The 18,107-nt window shown below is 40.7% G+C and overlaps 1 protein-coding gene across 7 annotated transcripts in view; it reads right to left on the bottom strand.

The window, feature by feature from the left end:
• SLC25A13 (solute carrier family 25 member 13) overlaps positions 1–18,107 on the bottom strand; it is a 155,656-nt gene that overhangs the window by 82,428 nt on the left and 55,121 nt on the right. For all 7 annotated transcript variants that reach the window (XM_061587746.1, XM_061587750.1, XM_061587751.1 and 4 more), the window contains one exon: positions 12,369–12,484. In XM_061587746.1, the coding sequence (XP_061443730.1) occupies positions 12,369–12,484 (116 nt within the window). The remainder of the gene's footprint in view (positions 1–12,368; positions 12,485–18,107) is intronic.

Genomic DNA, 18,107 nt, shown 5'->3' with positions numbered 1-18,107 from the left:
CTAGGTTTGGTTCTCACATAATGCTAAGGGAAACTATGGTTTAGCATTAACTAGCCAAGTGCTGGTGCACATTTAGAAAATTGTGTTCACTCTGCTCCTCCCTTGTGTCAGCTCTGCACTGAGACAGCAGTGCCGGTGGGGGCTGGAAATTCCTGGGTAGTTATCAGGGCGGGAAAGTCCTTAGCTGGCAGTCTGGACGTAAATCTGCCAGGCTAACGAGGATGAAGCATGACAAGGGCAAGGCCCGTCCTAAGCTTACGTGCCAAGCCAGAAGTCCAGAAGCGAGGTCAGTAGAGGTCTGGGTTCAATTGCCAAGGAGTCAGTCCAAGATAAGATTCAAGGAAACTGGAAACACACGAAGCCACGCTTGACGTTGTAGTCAGCAACAAGCTAAACCCAAGGTTTGACTTTTAAGGAGCAGGTTTGTCAGCAGGTGTGAGCCCTCAGCGTTTTGGCCTTAAGTGGACAGGCCTGCCCCTCTTCTGCCTGACCTTCTGCTGTCTACGTTCTGCAGGTGAGGGGGGAGTATCCTGTTCACTGTCTGCGTCTGGCTGAAGGGCTTCAGCTGTGTCTGGGGTGCTCTGCAGCTGAGGGGGAGAAGGAGCTGGGTTCTCAGAAGTTTCCTCCATTTCTCCTTCTGGGTCTGCTGCTGTTACTCCTGAGTCATCCTCATCTGATGAGTCCTCTGATGGGGCCATGACACCTTGCTCCTGCCACATTGCCAGGGGCTAAGTTATGGTGTGGCTTAGCATTATGTGCAAGCCTGAACTCATTGTTTGTCTTGCTTCAAATAAACCATGAGCAATAACTGAGGTTTGTTCTTGGCTTGCCACTTGTGGTTTATTTGGAAATACACACCACGAGCCTGGGTTCATATGTAATGCTAAGCCAAACCCTATTTGCACAGTAGCGGGGCCAGGGATGGAGCAAATTGACCACAATTTTCTAATTGTGCACCAGTATGCTTACTTGTTTGCGTTTGTCTTGACATTAAGTGTGAACTAAGCCATTCTAAGACTTATAGTATTGTTCTTTGCTTCCTACTATACTTGTCCAATTGTCAGAAACCAGCCTTTGAATGAAAAGGGGGGGGATATCTAAGGCAGGAAGCCATTTTTTTAAAAAATCTGTTGTAGTAGATGAGCCATGAAAATGAATCTCACACTTTTACTCACCATTTTGTTCTATTTGGAAATGGTTAAACATATTAGTCAGAAATGGCTACAGCATCTTATATACATTGGGGAATGATCCTAGATTTCCACCTGCTCATGAAAGATGCAAAATGATGGCAAGTTTGAAGGGTTGTTCTTTTTTTTTTAAGTAAAATAACCAGCCGTGTGTTGTCACCTGTATAGCTGTAAGAGCCTCAACATGGACTAGACTCTCTGTTGGCTCTACAATCTATATATTAGCCCTGTTGGGGCATTCCTGTCCAGGCAAAAACAGTCTGGCCCCACTTGTCAAGGGGAGCCAGCTGCATTATGTAGGCACTTGCTGTGCCTCCCTTGAGCTCTGCAGTCCCAGGGCAATAGGCAGATGGAAGAGGAAAGAAAGATCTCTGCAGATGCTCCTTCTATGGCAGTCAGCTGGGGCCAGGGTGCTCTTACTCCTACCATGGCGTTCTCCCAGGGAAAGAAGGAAAGGAGTGTAGCCCCTCAGTGTTCCACGCTCATCTACCTATATGTATGCCTTCCAAGGAGTCAGCACTTCAATGTCATCTTTTTTTTTTTTTTGAGGAGGGAATCTAACCCAATGTATGGATTCTTTTTTTTTATTATTGAATCAAATTTCAGGATTATTTCTAAACAATCTAACAATAAAAGTCTTGATTAGATCATAAAACTACCTGGAAAGTGCCATTTTCTATGCAGCCAAGCAGTTGTGTTGGGATATTTTTTAAAAAAATCTTTATGTTAAATTTTTAAAAAGGAAGAACTTGGGACTTGACAAGGAAGAATAAGCTTCTAGCCCACCAATGCGGTTAACAACTGACTAAGAAAGGCACAGCTATCTTCTGCTAAGCAAAGAGCACAAGGCAAATTGGAGATTTCATAAGAAGTTAAATTGCATAATGGTGTAAGTGGAGGCAGTCCCATACACGCCAATACCAAGGTTGCCTTTTCAAAGCTTTTGACAAGGTCTTTTTATATTAATCATTGTTAAGGGTCTGAAGGAGAGGAAAGTGATGTAGAATTAGAGCTGCAGCTTCAAAACCCATATTCAAGGGTTTAAGAAAATGAATACAGAAGAAGTGATTTCCTTAAAAAACGTTGGTGTGCTTCTGAGGCCTTGGGGGATGGAAAACATCACACACTCCTGTGGTCTGGGGTTTGCTATGTAGGTCTGGGGTTTCAAATGGCTTTTACTGCAACACTGCTCTCCTAGGAGCACACGCCCAGCTTGCTCTGTCCCACTTTGAGATACTAACAGGCTTATGGAGAAGGAACTCAGAGACATCTGGATTTCTAAGGTGGCTCAGCCCAGCTTTGGGTTTTCAGTAGTAACAGCTGCCGCACAACACAGCAGCAGGACTCAGTAGTTATCCCAGGCTTAGGGACACTCATGTCAGCTGACCAGCTTAGGGCAATGGCTATATCAAAGCAGCTGAGAAGTCCAGAAGAAGCAAGAGGAGCAACTATCAATTCTCTAAGCAGCTTTATAGTCTCAAAATCAGGTCAGGCGGGTTCAGAATAATCAGTCTCATCCAGGAATGTCTGGAGCTAGGCTGCCATCACCTCTTCCAACACCTTGCCTGCCAAACAAAGAAAGAGATTTCCATTGATTATGGAAAAGTTTGATGGAGGGTTTCTTCAAGAGGTTTTAGCAACTTCCCCTTTCAGGGTAGCTGGAAGAAATCTCTTCTCGCAGAGAAGCATTTACCGCTATCGTAGTTGTATCAGCCAAGGCTGGGAAGGATGGTCAATCTCCAACTACTCTGCCCACATCTTTAGACGCCAATAGAAACTCATCTAAGCATGCCACATTTGTGCTGCACTGAAACTGCAGTCCAAATCTCAGTAGATGCAAGTGATTTTATCTGCAAAGTGCTTAGCAAAATAAGACACAGCAGGCTCTGGAGGACTGCACCCGTTCCTCTTGGAGCCAGAATGAAGAAGGCCCTTTATTATTTGGAAGAGCTCCACTAGACAACACTGGTGAGAGAAAAGTAAGCTTTCTTTGCTTGCCATCACAACCACTGAGTATAGCTTCAAATGGGTTTTGGACAGGATTCTGAAAGAATCATCCCATTGTCCCAAATGCTGCTTTGTCCCAAACTTACTGGAAAACAAGGGAAATGTGAATCTTGCCAGTGGGAATGGACATTTAAAAGTGATTGTGTCGAACAGACTGACTGGGACATTGACAGCAGCAGTGATTTTTTGGTCCTTCTGCAAATCTTGGGGTTTCCCCTAAGACTACCAATACCTCCTTTTTGTGTGGGGTGGTGGTGCTGTTTTGACTACATAAGCAATGACACTCACGCCTGAACACTGGAAATGGAGGGAATTACACTGATTCTGAACTTGGAGGCTCTGCACAGCCAGCATGACTAATATCCATTGACAGACCTATTGTCCATGAATTTGTCTGATTCTCTTTTAAATTCTTCTAAGCTAGCAGACGTTCTCACATCTTGCCACAGTGAATTCACACATTGTGTGAAGAAATATTTTCTTTCGTCAGTCTTCAATCAATTTCATTGAGTGGCTACAAGTTCTAGCAGTGTGTGTGTGCGTGCGTGTATGTTTGTGTGACAGAGGTTCTCTGTATCCACTTTCTCCACACCATGCATACATTTTATAAACATTTTATATACATTTTATAAAATGATGCCCTTCCATAGTTAACTTTTTATCAAAGTAAAAGACCCCAATCATTGCAGCATATTATCATCAAAAGAGCCCTGCTAGATCAGACCAATGGCCTTTCTAGTCCAGGATCCTGTTCCTCACAGTGGCCAACCAGATGCTTATGGGAAGTCCACAAGAAGGACATGAGTGCAATAGTCTTCTCCTGCTCCTGTTTCCCCTGACAACTGGTACTCAGAGGCATACTGATAATTGAAGTAATATTCATACATTGTGACTTGTAGCCATTGATATCTTTATTATCTTCCATCCAGTCCCCCTTTAAAGTCATCCAAGTTGGTAGACATCACTACGCACTGTGGTAGCAAATTCCGCAGTTTCACTATGTGAAAGAGGACTTCCTTTCATCTTTTCCCATAAGAAAGGTAATTTTGGTTTTCCTTTCTGCACCTTTTCCAGCTGTACAATAGGCTTTCACTACCCTAGCAATTCACATGCTGGAGGAGTCTCCGATGCAGTCAGGCTGTGTAGCATGGTTAGCTGGCAGGCTGCAATCAGATGAGAAAAGCAAGTGCCAATTCTATCAACAGTTCTGGATCCACAAAATGGAGCGCTAATTTGGATCCACTGATACAGGAATTCTCACATCTCCACCCGCATTTCTGTGGGCTGGGGGAAACTTGCAGTGAAATCCTATACATATTTGCTCAGAAGTAAATCCCACTGAGTTCAATGGGACATACCACAAAGAGGTGTGGAAAGCCCATAAAACATAGGGGCTTGGAATACCTCTGGGGCAGTATTTGGAATTATGGGAGAAAGGATAGGGGAGCCAATACTGAAATTAAAAAGGGCCCCGACTCCTCCCAGTTTTAGCAAAATCACACCCCCTGTAGCTGTCTAAAACCAGTAGTTGAGGGTTATTCAAGCACTGCAAACTGGCTTGCAAATTGTCAAAATGAGGGTGAAAACTAGCATGCATAATGCCCATTCATTGAACCAGTTTGAAAAGTAACACAGAATTATTTTATTTCATGCTATGGAATATCTTTACATTTGACATGCAAAAATCACAATGATGTAATTCCCTTACTATTTTTTTCTCCCAATGGCACACAAGGTGATGGAAATTAGGAAATGGTTCCCATCTAAAATCATGCTTTCTGAAGTGACCATTTCATGGTAATGTTACCCTCTGTTTATCTGTCTCTTGCAAACATGTCTCTCAGATTTACCACCTATCAAGCAATAAATATTTTACTGATTTCAGCAAGACTGCTCTGGGATAAATGAACATTACCATGGGGCATATCAAAGAACCCAGAATTTAACAAACATGCTTCTAAGTGCAGTGCTCTTTCAATTTGTCTGTGTTGGCATTGCTTTTTAATATTTTTAAACCTTTCTTAATATGTTTTTAACTTTTTTTCCTTTCTTTTTCTTAAAATGTCTTCAAAGCTTTAAAAAAAAGTTTTTAAAGATGTTTTGTTTTAATGTATTTTAAAGTCTGTTTTTATGATGTTTTAAAATGTTTTTAGTGCTTTTGTTTGCCACCCCGGGCTCCTGTTGGGAGGAAGGGTGGGATATAAATCACAGAATAAATAAATAAAATTTCCAACACATGTTCATTTGCAAATGAACAAATCTGAGGTTAAAGAATGGAACAATGTTGCTACCAAAGCAATGTGGGTCCCCGTCCCCAGTAGAGGCAGGTCAAATTCCTTCCAAAATTGCAGCTTGGTAAATGGGCCTTTTCTTCTATACTGTCGTCTTATGAAGGATGGTTATATTTCAGCTCTCAGTTAACCAGACAGTGACCTTATACAGTTCAAATTTACTCTCAAATTGGCTCTATCCTACCTTCACCATACATTTCTCTCTCTCTCACACACACACACACACACACACACTCAAATAGCATGAAGAAAGCAGAAAGCACAATGTTTTAGCCATTTGAACAAACTGCATTCTGAAATCAACTGGCTAACTGGAAGTGCTCTCTGTTACCTCTATCTCTCAAAATTGGAGCCATTATAGTCATTCGTGCAAATCCACATTTAGCCTTTCATAAAAGAGTGGATTTTTGACCCATTGAACTGGAAGAGCTTCTCTGCTGTTCTCCTGATCTTTGACAAGATAGCCACAACAACAGAGAAGACAATTTCTTGCTGGTTTGAATTTGTATTCCGTTGTTAAACTTTGGATGCGCACAAGTGGTAAATATACTTCTGATAGTTTGCACTTTGATTATTCTGAACAGTCTGCAACAAACCTGTACAAGAAAACCAAATACTGAATGCACTAAGCTCACTTATTGTTACTGAGATGGACTTGCCCAAGGAGGAGGGGAAATTACCCTGGGCACTGTGAGCTACTCCTTGACTCTGCAGAGTTGTGTTTGTGAGCATTTTTTAATTGGGCCAGGAGAGAGTGTAGCAGCAATCAATGGAAACTCATCACTACCAACTCAGGTCATAAGAGCAGCCTACTGATGCCAGGCTAAAGTGACAGTTTCTATTCCCCCTTGCTCTCCAATACTAAGAGGGGGGAACATTCTGTGGTTACCAGATATACAGGAAAAGCACTTACAGTTGCACAGCCTCAGATTATGATCATCATCATTAAAATTTATATCCCACCCTTCCTCCCAAAGGAGCCCAGGGCAGCAAAAACACAAGTGATAAAACAATTAAAACATCTAAAAACATCTAAAAACATCTTACGAACAATTCCAACACAGATGCACACTGGGATAAGGTCTTTACTTAAAAGGCTTGTTGAAAAGGAAGCTTTTCAGTAGGCACGAAAAAGACAACAGAGATGGTGTCTTAATATTTAATGGGAGGGAATTCCAAAGGCTAGGTGCCACAACACTAAAGGCCCAGTTCCTACAGACCTCCTGATAAGAAAGAGTCTGCAGGAGGCCCTCGCTTGCAGATCACAGTGATTGAGTAGGTATATAAGAGGTGAGATGGTCTTTCAGGCATCCTATTCCTAAGCTGTATAGGGCTTTATACAGCAGAACAAGCACCTTGAACGTAGCCCAGTAATCTTATCCCCAATTAAACAAGATTCAAAGTTTGCCCATTGGCATTTTCAATAAAACATATTTGCAGACAATGCAGTCTTACTTGGCTTATACAAAAATAAACTGGATAGTACAATATAAATGTGTGAGGAAAAGTACCCATGACTATTTTTGCAATACTTCACTCCAGACATACAATTTTGGTTCTTGTTTCATCTGTTACCTCTGTTTGGAACTGATAAACTTATGTACATACAGTGTGCACATATGGTGTCATTTCTGTAGTTACCAGCTCACTGGTGATAACTGCAACTTAATGTTGATCACCTAAGGTGTGCAACATGCATTTTTTAGAACTGGCTTACATCCCATTTCAGAGGAAGGTCACTTCTTTTGGGACTGCCAACTCTATAACTGGGAGGGGCTGAGAGTGAGCCTGGTGACCATGCACTCCACTTCTACTCTGTTCTCTGCTGGAGGAATAAATGTATGTATTTATTTAAAATTGTTTTGTACTTCTGTTTTTAAATATATCACAGCAGTTTACAACACTTAAAAAACAACACTAAAAACAACAAATAAATGACTAAACCAGATCAGTGGAGGCAGGTCCTTTGCCTGCCCTCTTACTTACGGCCACTCCTCCTTAGTCTTAGTGTTGCCCCTTGTAGAAGACAAGAAGATAGGGACAAAACTAGAAATAGTTGGCTCCGCCTGTCATTGGCTATGATTCCACCTACTGGTGGGCTCCCTGCCTTCTGCCCCACCAGTCCTAATGGGCACCAACCACCGCTGAACCAGACCCTGCAAGTGGTTGCATCGCTGCTGTCATTCAGGAAATTAGAAATAATGGTGCTAAATGTGAACAGAGTCATAGCTGTGGGATGCTTCACCCAAGATGACATTCCCAGCACACAAGCTCCTTGATGAAAGAAACTGCATGCATCCTCAGTCTAACTTGCCATGTATGACAGATGCACACAAGTCAAAGTTGCTGCATACACCCATGGCAAAAGAAACACAGAACATAAGTTACAAGTAGAAGTCACTGTTTTTCAAGCAAGTTGAAACCTCCATGTAGGAAGTTTCATCTTGTGTGAAGCACCTCTCAGGTCACTTCCAGACAACCTTTTTATTGAACATTAATCCTGATCTGTCTGCACAAAGTTTAAGGGGAGGTTATACAAGGTCCAATGTTTATTTGAGCATTCGTTCTGATTTGTTTGTGGGGAGATTATATGACAGTGGGTGAAGCAATTGTTATCCCATGCTTTCCAGCACATTTCCCTATCATTTCTGTATTTCAAAAAATCTGATGGGGTGGGAGAGTGGGGTTTGTTGCACAAGAGTACCAAATCCACTTTAATTGCACAACCTCAGTTTGCCACTATGCAACTGAATCCCACCTGCAAAACTGCAAAACATTCTAGAAGCAGCCTCATCATCAAATAAGGAAAAAGGTACCCTGCAACTCATGATAACACTTCATGCATCTGACGGAAATGGACTGCAGTCTATGAAAGCTTACACTATAATTAATTTTTAAGGTGCCAGAAGAATATTTGTTGTTACTGCACTACTGAACTGGTTTCTATTCCAACTGATCATTGTAAGAACTTCACAGCGAGGAACTAGTGCCGGGGTTGCTTTTTCCCCCTCTTCCCTCCCAGTCCTTTTTCCTATTGCGTCATGTCATTTAGATTGGAAGCCACAGGGCAGGGAATGTCTTATTTCTGATCTTTGTAAGCTGCCCTGGGAGCCTTTTTTTTAACTGAAGAGTGGGGTAAAAATCCTTCAAAATAAATACTATTTCTCATTTAGCTGCTGTTTTTCATTTACAGGTATTTCTAGCTAGTTCCCAGATTTCTTCTGCTGACATTCACAGATATCCAAATATGCCAACAAGGGTCGTTCTGCAACTGGTAACTTAACTATCTTTTAAAATCATGGTAACCTGTCAGGTTTTCATTCACTCTATTTGTAAAATGGAGACTTTGCCTGCCTTGCGCCAGCAGTGCAATGTCTGCAGAAAGACAATGCAAGTTCTAAGCAATTACTTCTGATGTACGCAAGGCCAGAAGTTGTTAAATTTGCTTTGCCCCTCTGAAGTATAGCTCTTAGAATTAAAGATAAAGGTTATTAAAGGGACTGTTAATTTTTAAAATGTTGACATTTAGTCCCAAGCATCTAAACTTTTCTTTATTAAACCATCTAATAAAGGTTATCAAAGAACTCTTGCCTCTTTAATGAGGCATTAAAATACAGTAATACAAAAAAGGCAAAACTGTTAAGCCTCTTAAACCTCTGGACTTACATTATCAGCTTTTATGTGCCTGTCAACACTCAGGAGTAAGAAGTAATGGTTTATTCTCTGTCTCAAATTTAAAAGCCAACTAAACTTCCTTCTACTTTCCTGCTGAGATCTTTTAACTCCTGGCAAAGAGCAACAGCTTCATCTACAATGTGGTACAAAAGGCCAAGACAATCTCTATCAGTTGCACGATGCCATCTCCCATTTCATGCAGTCTATAGGAACAAACTAAGCCTCCCCTTATATTAAACATTATACGTGGTGGATAATTTTACTGAAGGGGCTTGGGAGGGCAAGGAGTAAAGGTCCTTGGTTCTCTGTGTCACTGAATAGTGCATAAACAACTCCCTCCTACCGGGAGGAAGGGCGGGATATAAATCTAATAAATAATAAAAAAACAATGGTTCAGGTAAATAAAAGTTCCAAAACAAATTAAAAGGGCATTCTAAACATATTGCACATTTAGTAGAGCTTTCTGGGAATAGGAGGGGGTTAGGAAAATAAGGATAGGTGGTTTGATGATGATGATGATTTCACCATAAGGTCACAACAATTCACCGTAAGGTCACAACAATTTAAAATACAACATTAAAAACAGTTTAAAACAAATTACAATCACAAGAATAGGGTGGGTCCTAAAAATATGCATCTCAAGTGTTAAAGGCCATGGTAAAGATGTTGGACTTATTTCAGATAGCCAGGTGAGTAAAATAATCTAACAAGATTTAACAAATTATGAAAATATATTACAATGAACAGCATAGCTTCTTTGAAGTGCAGCCAGCTTATAGCTAGAAGGTGAGTATCAGTGGCTCAAAGTCTGAAAGGAACATAGGAAGCTGCCTTATGCTGAGGCAGACTACTGGGTCCATCAAACTCAATACTGTCTATGCTAACTGGCAGTGGCTTGCCAGGGTTTCAGGCAGGTTTTCCATAGCCTACCTGCAGGTGCCCAAGTTAAATCTGGGATCTTTTGCAAGCAAAGGATGTGCTCAGCCACTAAGCTACGGCCCTTCCAAGAAATCCTTGGAAGGATTTCTAAATATGCAGAATGGAGATACTGAGATGTTATACATATATTAAAGCTACAGGCGATAGAAGACATAATTCTCACACGAAATGGTCTTCAGGAATTTAAAATAAACATTTTTATATTGCATAATAAAAACTATGTTGTAACTGGGGACCATCAATCTGGGCCGTGCTAGGTCCTGAGAAACCATTAACTTTAACATTAGAGCAGAGCAATCGTAGGCCCCTAACGCCCAGGAAAAACGGAAAAAATGTTTTTCCGCCTACAAATGGCCATAGTGATGCGTTACTATTGTCTATTGTGCAAAGACTGGCCAAAAAAAAGGGAGATGGACATAAACATCTCCAGAAGTCTCCAGAAGTAGGGCGGGGAGAGTGGAGGGAGAGAGAGAAAGAGAAGTTTCAGATTTTGCAGGGAGGGAAACGTAAAAGTTTTTTAACCATGTGGTGTCTCTAAATAACCCTAATAAAACAGCCTCCTCTGCCCATAGAAAGAAATGACACTGACAGAACAGATGGAACATTTCTGTCCAACCTATCCAATCCTTTTAAACATGCTCCCTCCTAACTCTGTCAGGGTAACTATGAACTTTATTCCCAAATCCTAGGTATAATAGGAAATTAGAATGTGTTATGGAACTTTGAAATTCTGTTTGATGGTGGGATAGAGGAATAGAGAGGCTAAGTCTGTTATAGAGTCAAATGATTCTGATTACTTTGTCAATGCAATTCTTAGGTTATTCTTATGCTAGTCTTAATTCATATAATTTCCTAAATTCTGTCTTGCTACCTTACATGCATTGCTTTATGTTGTATGTTTGACTTCAACATTCAGGATATCATTATCTTCCATATGAAGATAACAATATGTGTTGAATGAAGTATTTTACACCAATATACCAAATGAGATTAATTTCAGTTACAGTTTTGGGTCTGTGGTCTTTATCACTGGTTATGCTTTACTCCCTGATCCACTGGTTTGCAACCTTGATTAGATCACCAAATTAACACCATCTGTGAAGAATATTTCCTAAACAATATTCCCATCAAATGCAAGGTGGACACTTCAGAATATTCCTGTGTAAGAAACCAAAAATGCATTTGTATTTTGCAGCAAAATAACTTGGTTGTTTTCTTTAAAAATGGGGGTGGTGGTGCACAAAGATATTTGCATCAGAAAGATGTACACCCTAGGTTCCACCAATAAAATTTTATGAAAGGAAAACAAAAAGTTCAAATGGATTTGTCTTTGGACTTATGCATTTCTTTACATAAATATATGGAAATTAAAAGTGTTTTACAACATCAACTCCATGAATCCAAGACATGCCACTTAAATTGTGGACAACGAAGTAGCTTATTCTTAGAAACTCCTTTAGACAAGTGCCTGACATCTGTAGGACTAAATTGCAACTTCCTAGTCACATGTTTCCATTCTGTCTGGAAGAACAATGCACAAATTACCAGCTTGTGAAGAATTTCTGGAACTATTTCATTAAAGCTTTTCTTTTCATTTTTTTTAAATAGCGACAATATATTGCATTTTCTAACTTATTTATTTGTTTATATACTGTCCTTCAACAAAATTGGTTCCAGGACAATTTACATAATTAAAAAATCAAAACAAGAAAACCACACATTAAAACCAGCAGAATGAAACAGAGCAACTGGCAAGACTTTTAAATGTCTAAAATTTAAGTCTAGAACAACTTCTAGTAATAGTGAGCTACAACAGTTTTTTGTTTAGTGTCTTAAAATGTGTGCATGCTTACTTGGATCAAAGAGTGACAACTTGGAACATCCAACTAAACTATGGTAGTAACATGTATTTTAACTTTTTAAAAAGAAATGTACCACACTTGGATGTACATAGGGTGTGATCAGTCAGAATTAAACATTTTCAAGGGCTGCTGATTTATTTAACTTAAGCACATGTTTAACTCTCCCCTGGAAATGGAAGTGCATAACAATACTCAACTCTGACTTGATGGTGTCCACAGTGAGCCATTTCAGATGGGAACAAGCTTAGCCTCTCTCGGTGGCACATTCCCCGCTGCCCTCCTGCCCCCAATTAAGAAATGTAATAGCAGGAGTAGAATCATACAGAAAGATAGATTTAACAATATAGTTCACCGGGGGGGGGGGAGAGAGTGACGGAGGAAAGGAAGGAAAAGGCAGTTCTTACCAAAAGTAACTTCTCCTTTGCCAGTTTTGTCAAAAAGTTGAAATGCCACCATGAACAATGCATCTGGAGCACAGAGGACAGATTCAAATGCTACAAATTCTTGAAAGGATATCAGCCTACAAAAGAGAAAGCCACTTGTTTACATTGTATCAGACACGTTTAGACCATTAGTGCAAACAGATATTAATAGTTCAAGTTTCAGAGAAAAATGCGCATTCAATGTTTATTTATTATTTATTAATTAAATTTATATCCCAGAAGGAGCCTAGGACAGCAAACAAAACACTAAAAACACTCTAAACATCTTTAAAACAGACTTTAAAATATATTAAAACAAAACATCTTTAAAAACATCTTGTAAAAAAAACCTTTAAAAACATCTGAAAAAGCAATTCCCACACAGATGCAGACTGGGATAAGGTCTCTACTTAAAAGGCTTGTTGAAAGAGGAAGGTCTTCAAGTAGGCACCGAAAAGATAACACAGATGGCACCTGTCTAACATTTAAGGGGAGGGAATTCCAAAGGACTGGTGCCACAGCACTAAAGGTCCACTTCCTATGTTGTGTGGAATGGACTTCCTGATTAGATGGTATCTGGACCGCAGCCGAAGATCTGCTCAAGGCCGGAGTTCGATTCCAACAGAAGGAGGAAGTCGAATCTCTGGTAAAAGGGGTCGAGGTCCACGCAGCCTTCCATCCGTCCATGGTCGGTAAAATGAGTACCCAGCATATGCTGGGGGGTAAAGAAAGGCCGGGGACGGAACTGGCAATCCCACCCCATATATATGGTCTGCCTAGTAAATGTTGCAAGACGTCACCCTAAGAGTCGGAAACGACTCGCACTACAAGTGCGGGGACACCTTTACCTTTTACAGGAGGCCCTTACCTGCAGAATGTAGTGATTGACTGGGTATATGGTGAATGCTGTATGGCTATGGAGTGTCATAACCATACTATCACAAAATGAAATAGAATAGACAGAGCCTTTGTAGCACCCAAACTCTGGAACTCTTCTGCCCTCACCCGGAGACTCCCTTGTCCTCCCGCTCCTTACTGCTACTGACCTCCTTGAGTCAGATAGAAATGTTTTAAAATAAATGGGTGTGTGTGTGTGTGTGTGTGTGTGTGTTTCTAAACAATGAAAATTTAATGAAGTATAAATCCAGTTAGAAGGGCAGGCTACGGACAGCCAGCATAACCCTTAAAGCAAATCAACAAAGATCAGGAACTCCATTCAGCATTTGGGGTACACTCCACACCTTGGTTGGGATCTACAATGCTACTTTAATTGAGTCCAGGGGCTTGTCAGCACCCAGTAGGATTTTTATTTTTTTACTTTTTTCAAGTCAAAACCAGTTTGAAACTGGGCTTGAAACTTGTCTTAGTTTCAACTGGCCTTCTTTCAATTGGCCAATGTTTTGTCCTGCTCACTGGATGGAGACTGGGATATTATATTATAGCATTATTGGAGTTCTAAGTCTGTTTTTATTTTTGTGAATTCTGTTTTATTCTTGGTTTTAATCATACACACGCACATGTATATGTTTGTTTGTTTATTATTTATTTGATTTATATCCTGCCCTTCCTTCCAGCAGGAGCCCAGGTCGGCAAACAAAAGCACTAAAAACACTTTAAAACATCATAAAAGCAGACTTTAAAATACATTCAAACAAAACATCTTTAAAAACTTTTTTTAACAAAATTGTGTGTATATATGTGTGTGTGTGTGTGTGTGTGTGTGTGTGTGTGTATATATATATATATATATATATATGGAGTTTTTATTATTGTAAACTGCTGTGGAAGGGCTTTATATATGCATATATTAAAATAAAAATAACAAATAAAAATAAAAGGAATTGTTTGCCACATGACAAGGGGTAGTGATGTTTAAGAAACAGAAGTCCAACCCACCTGCCATGGACAAGTGGAACAATTCACACCATACTTTGGATCCCAGGCATAATATTCAGGTGCTATGCAATATTCATGCACTGGTGCAATCATTAGCAAAACATTTTGCAGAGAATGTTCTTATTTATTAGATTTCTAACCCACTCCCTTATCACACGTGATCTCAGGGGAGGGGTCAACAATTTAAAACATAATACACAGTAAAAATAATAATAATATACTTTAAAATAACAACCATCCTCCATCTATTAAATATGTCAGTTAGAATAGCTATGTAATTTAGTGCACAAACTGAATTACTAAGTAGCTCTTAGGCACACAATGGCCGAAAAAGTCTGTCGGAAGAAGAGGATCTTCAGCTAACACCAGCACTGAAAAATAACCAGTAGAAGCCTGGAGGGAAGAGTGTTCCAAATCTGGGATGCCATTGCCAGTTATGAAAAGCAATTGATCTCCTAGCCTCATGCAACAATGGCACTGCCATAAGAGCGTTTGTAGCCAACCTCAAGCCCCAAACAGGATACCCAGATCCTAAGCTATCTGCAGGCTTTGTACATCAGTACTGGAAAGGGTTGTAGCTCAGTGATACAGCATCTGTCTTGCATACAGAAGGTCTCAAATTTCAATCCCCGGTATCTGCAGGTGAGCTGGGGATTACCCCTGCCTGAAATCCTGGAGAGCTGCTGTCAGTCAATGTAGACAATACTTAGCCAGGTGAACCAAGGATCTGATTCGATCTATGGCAGCTTCACATGTTCCTACTAACATCCTGAACAGGACCCGGTGACACAACTGGCATTGCAAGTTTGAAAAATTCTCTTGATCCAATTGTTATTGGATAAAAAAAAAGATCATATAAACATAACATTTGTTTTTTTGTGAAACCACATTTTGCCCACCCAAAAGTATGCCAAAGGTGCCAATCAGATTAATCATTTGAAAAGTAGTTGAACCCAGATCCAATTGGGCAGCAGCTCCTGTGATTTGTGGCAACTTGTAAAAAGGTTCTGCCACTGGTTATATCTGTGACCAGAGGGATCACAGCGTTCACATTTGCCTGCATGTATGGAGCACATCATCTTATCTGAAGGGTTCTAATGCTGCATTATGATAATAATTCACATCATCATTTAAGCAGTACAAACAAGATGCCAGCATTTATTTCATATAAAACTTGCTTGAGATGTTGGCATGTACTTGAGTGCTTCACCAGTGGATATGTGTTGTCATAGATAAAAATATATTTATGATGGTTCGGCTATAATTTGATTCAATAAATATGCCAGCCCCAGAGTTGTCGTAATGTAGATTTAGTTATGACATTTCAGTGGGATTTTCAACTATTCAAAAAATTATTGTGGCATGAGCTTTTGTAAGGAAGAACCTGCTTCAGATCGAATAACTGATCTGATGAAGTGAACTTTAGCCTACAAATCTCCTGTCACAAAAAAAATTGGTTAACAGAGCAATCCAAATGATGGGAAACCAGCAAAGGGGGGGCCGGCAGAAGAGCAGCCAGTGGAAAGCTTGCCACTTGGGAGTCGCTGGCCCCATTGGGAGAGCTGCACCACCACTGTAGTGTATTTACTGCACCCATCTATTAGCCAACAGAATTATTGTGGGGATCAGGACCCAAGGGAGTGCTCCAAGGGCAATCCGGAAATCACATAAGTCCCCCCTCATGGCTCCTCCCCGCTATGCCCCAGAATGCCTTGATTTTGGGGCTTCCACCAGCTCTCCATCTGCAGGGGTGGCTATCCCTGGTGGATCCTTGGCAATATCAGCAGGGTCCTGGCAGTGCTGTGGCTCAGCTGTGGTGGAGGGCTTCTGCTGGCAGAGCCCGGCAGCACCGGAAGCCTGCCAGCAAAGCAGGGATCCGCTGCATCAAATCCCCCCAGCCCAGTGGAAATATGAGTTGGATTGCACCCTAAGTCTGTAAAGCAGCCTCAGCCAACCTGGTGTCCTCTAGATATTTTGCATTACAACATACTGGCTGGGGATGATGGGAGTCATAGTCCAAAACATCTGGAGGGCACCAGCTTGTCCACAGTAGAGACAACACAGCCCTGATTTCTTCTGCCTACATCAAACCCCTCTCAATCGAATAACACCTCTAAAAATCAGATATTTAATTAAAAGAGCCGACTTCTATTGAAAAGAAAGCAATGGCTTGTTTTTTTGTGGAAAAAAGAGAAAAAGCATACAAATGTGAGGTTCACACCAGACTACTGCAGAGGATACATGAATATCTGCTGTGCCAGCTGAATTCAAATTAACCCAATTTTTACATGTTAATTAAACCAGCTATTTTCTTCTTATTGTATTTTTGCTCCCTAAATAGACTGGCCTGCAAGTGATTCCCAACAGATTGACTCCAACAACAATGACGTACTCATTTCCTTCTATTATGGCCACACAATACAGTAACTGAGCAGTAATTTTTCACAGTCAATTACACATGTGGTTCCTAATGGTTAAAGATGCTGAAATAATGCATGCTACATAGCCACATGTTCCAAGCTCTATATGGCACAAGGGCAGTTGCCTAGGTAACAAGTTTTCTCTCTGGCATAGCGCAACCCTTCATTGAATATCATTAGGTTTCATTAAACAGCGCATATTAACATGAACCTCAATATGCTACTTAAGAATAATTTGGCCTACATAAGCAAGGCCTTGTCTAACTTAAAAGCCCGGCTGAGAAAAGCCTCATAACCCTGAGCTTTAATGATGTAAAACTAGTAGGAGATGGATGAATTATAAATCAAGCAGAAAGGTGCCCTGTGAGTCAGAGGTTCTCTTCTTCTGTAGTATCCCTTTTTTTCAAATGGGATGTGCTATCGCTTCTTCAAAAGAGATTGAGGTAACACACACACGTTTAATAGAAGGAAAAATCAAAGGTGACAAAGATGGTTCATTGTGCATTCTTCAGCTGTGCTGCAAGCCCGGTTTCTCCACACACTTGCCAGCCAACGCAACATTGGTCCAAGCACTCATGTTTGCCCCTGCCCTGCCCTGTCATCTTGTTTGCTACTGCTGCTAACCTCCACCAGCATGATAATTTTTTTTCTGTTAAAGTGCCCCACAGTCACTTTGATGACACAGCATCTTCTCTTCTGCTTTACATGCAAGGAAGGGCCATAGCTCAGTGGTAGAGCACCTGCTTTGCATGCAGAATATCCCTGGTTCAGTTCCCTGGCATCTGTTCCAAGTAAGGCTGGGGAAGACTCCTGTGTGAAAGCCTGGAGAATACATGCCAGTCAGTACAAACAATACTCAGCTAGATGTCCCAATGGCCTGACTCAGTATAAGGTAGCTTTTCCCTCCACGTTGTTAGAAGTATGAGAAAGCAACTCACATTTGGTCCTCTTTGCATGGGGAGAGATAGAGAGATAGTCCTCCAAGCTGGCTAGAATTCCACTAACCTGTGCTCAACTTTTCTGTCTGTCTTCCTTCTGTGTAAACTGGTATGTCTCAGGGAACTATTCTCACCTGACTCACCTTCCTGTTTTCTCTCTTCTCTGCAGACCAGTGGAGGAGAAGGAGCCATGTTCCTCTAGCATGAAGGACAATGTCCAGGCATGGCCATTGCAGCCTCCAACTTAGCTAGCTAGCTAGAAGTAGCATCTTTCCTATTCCGTATGTATTTCTTTTAATAAAGTAGTTTTTCTTATTTTGAAACCAAGATCTTCCTCTTTCAACAACCGTTTTAAATAAAGACCTTATCCCAGTCTGCGTCTGTGCTGGAATTGCTTTTTAAGATGTTTTTAAAGCTTTTGTAAAAAGATGTTTTTAAAGATGTTTTTGTTTTAATTTGTTTTTAAA

Source organism: Rhineura floridana, chromosome 10 (genome assembly GCF_030035675.1).
Source record: "Rhineura floridana isolate rRhiFlo1 chromosome 10, rRhiFlo1.hap2, whole genome shotgun sequence".
In the NCBI taxonomy this organism is placed as follows: domain Eukaryota; kingdom Metazoa; phylum Chordata; class Lepidosauria; order Squamata; family Rhineuridae; genus Rhineura; species Rhineura floridana.
Note: the sequence above shows the minus strand (reverse complement) of the source record. Positions and strands in the feature narration are given on the sequence as shown.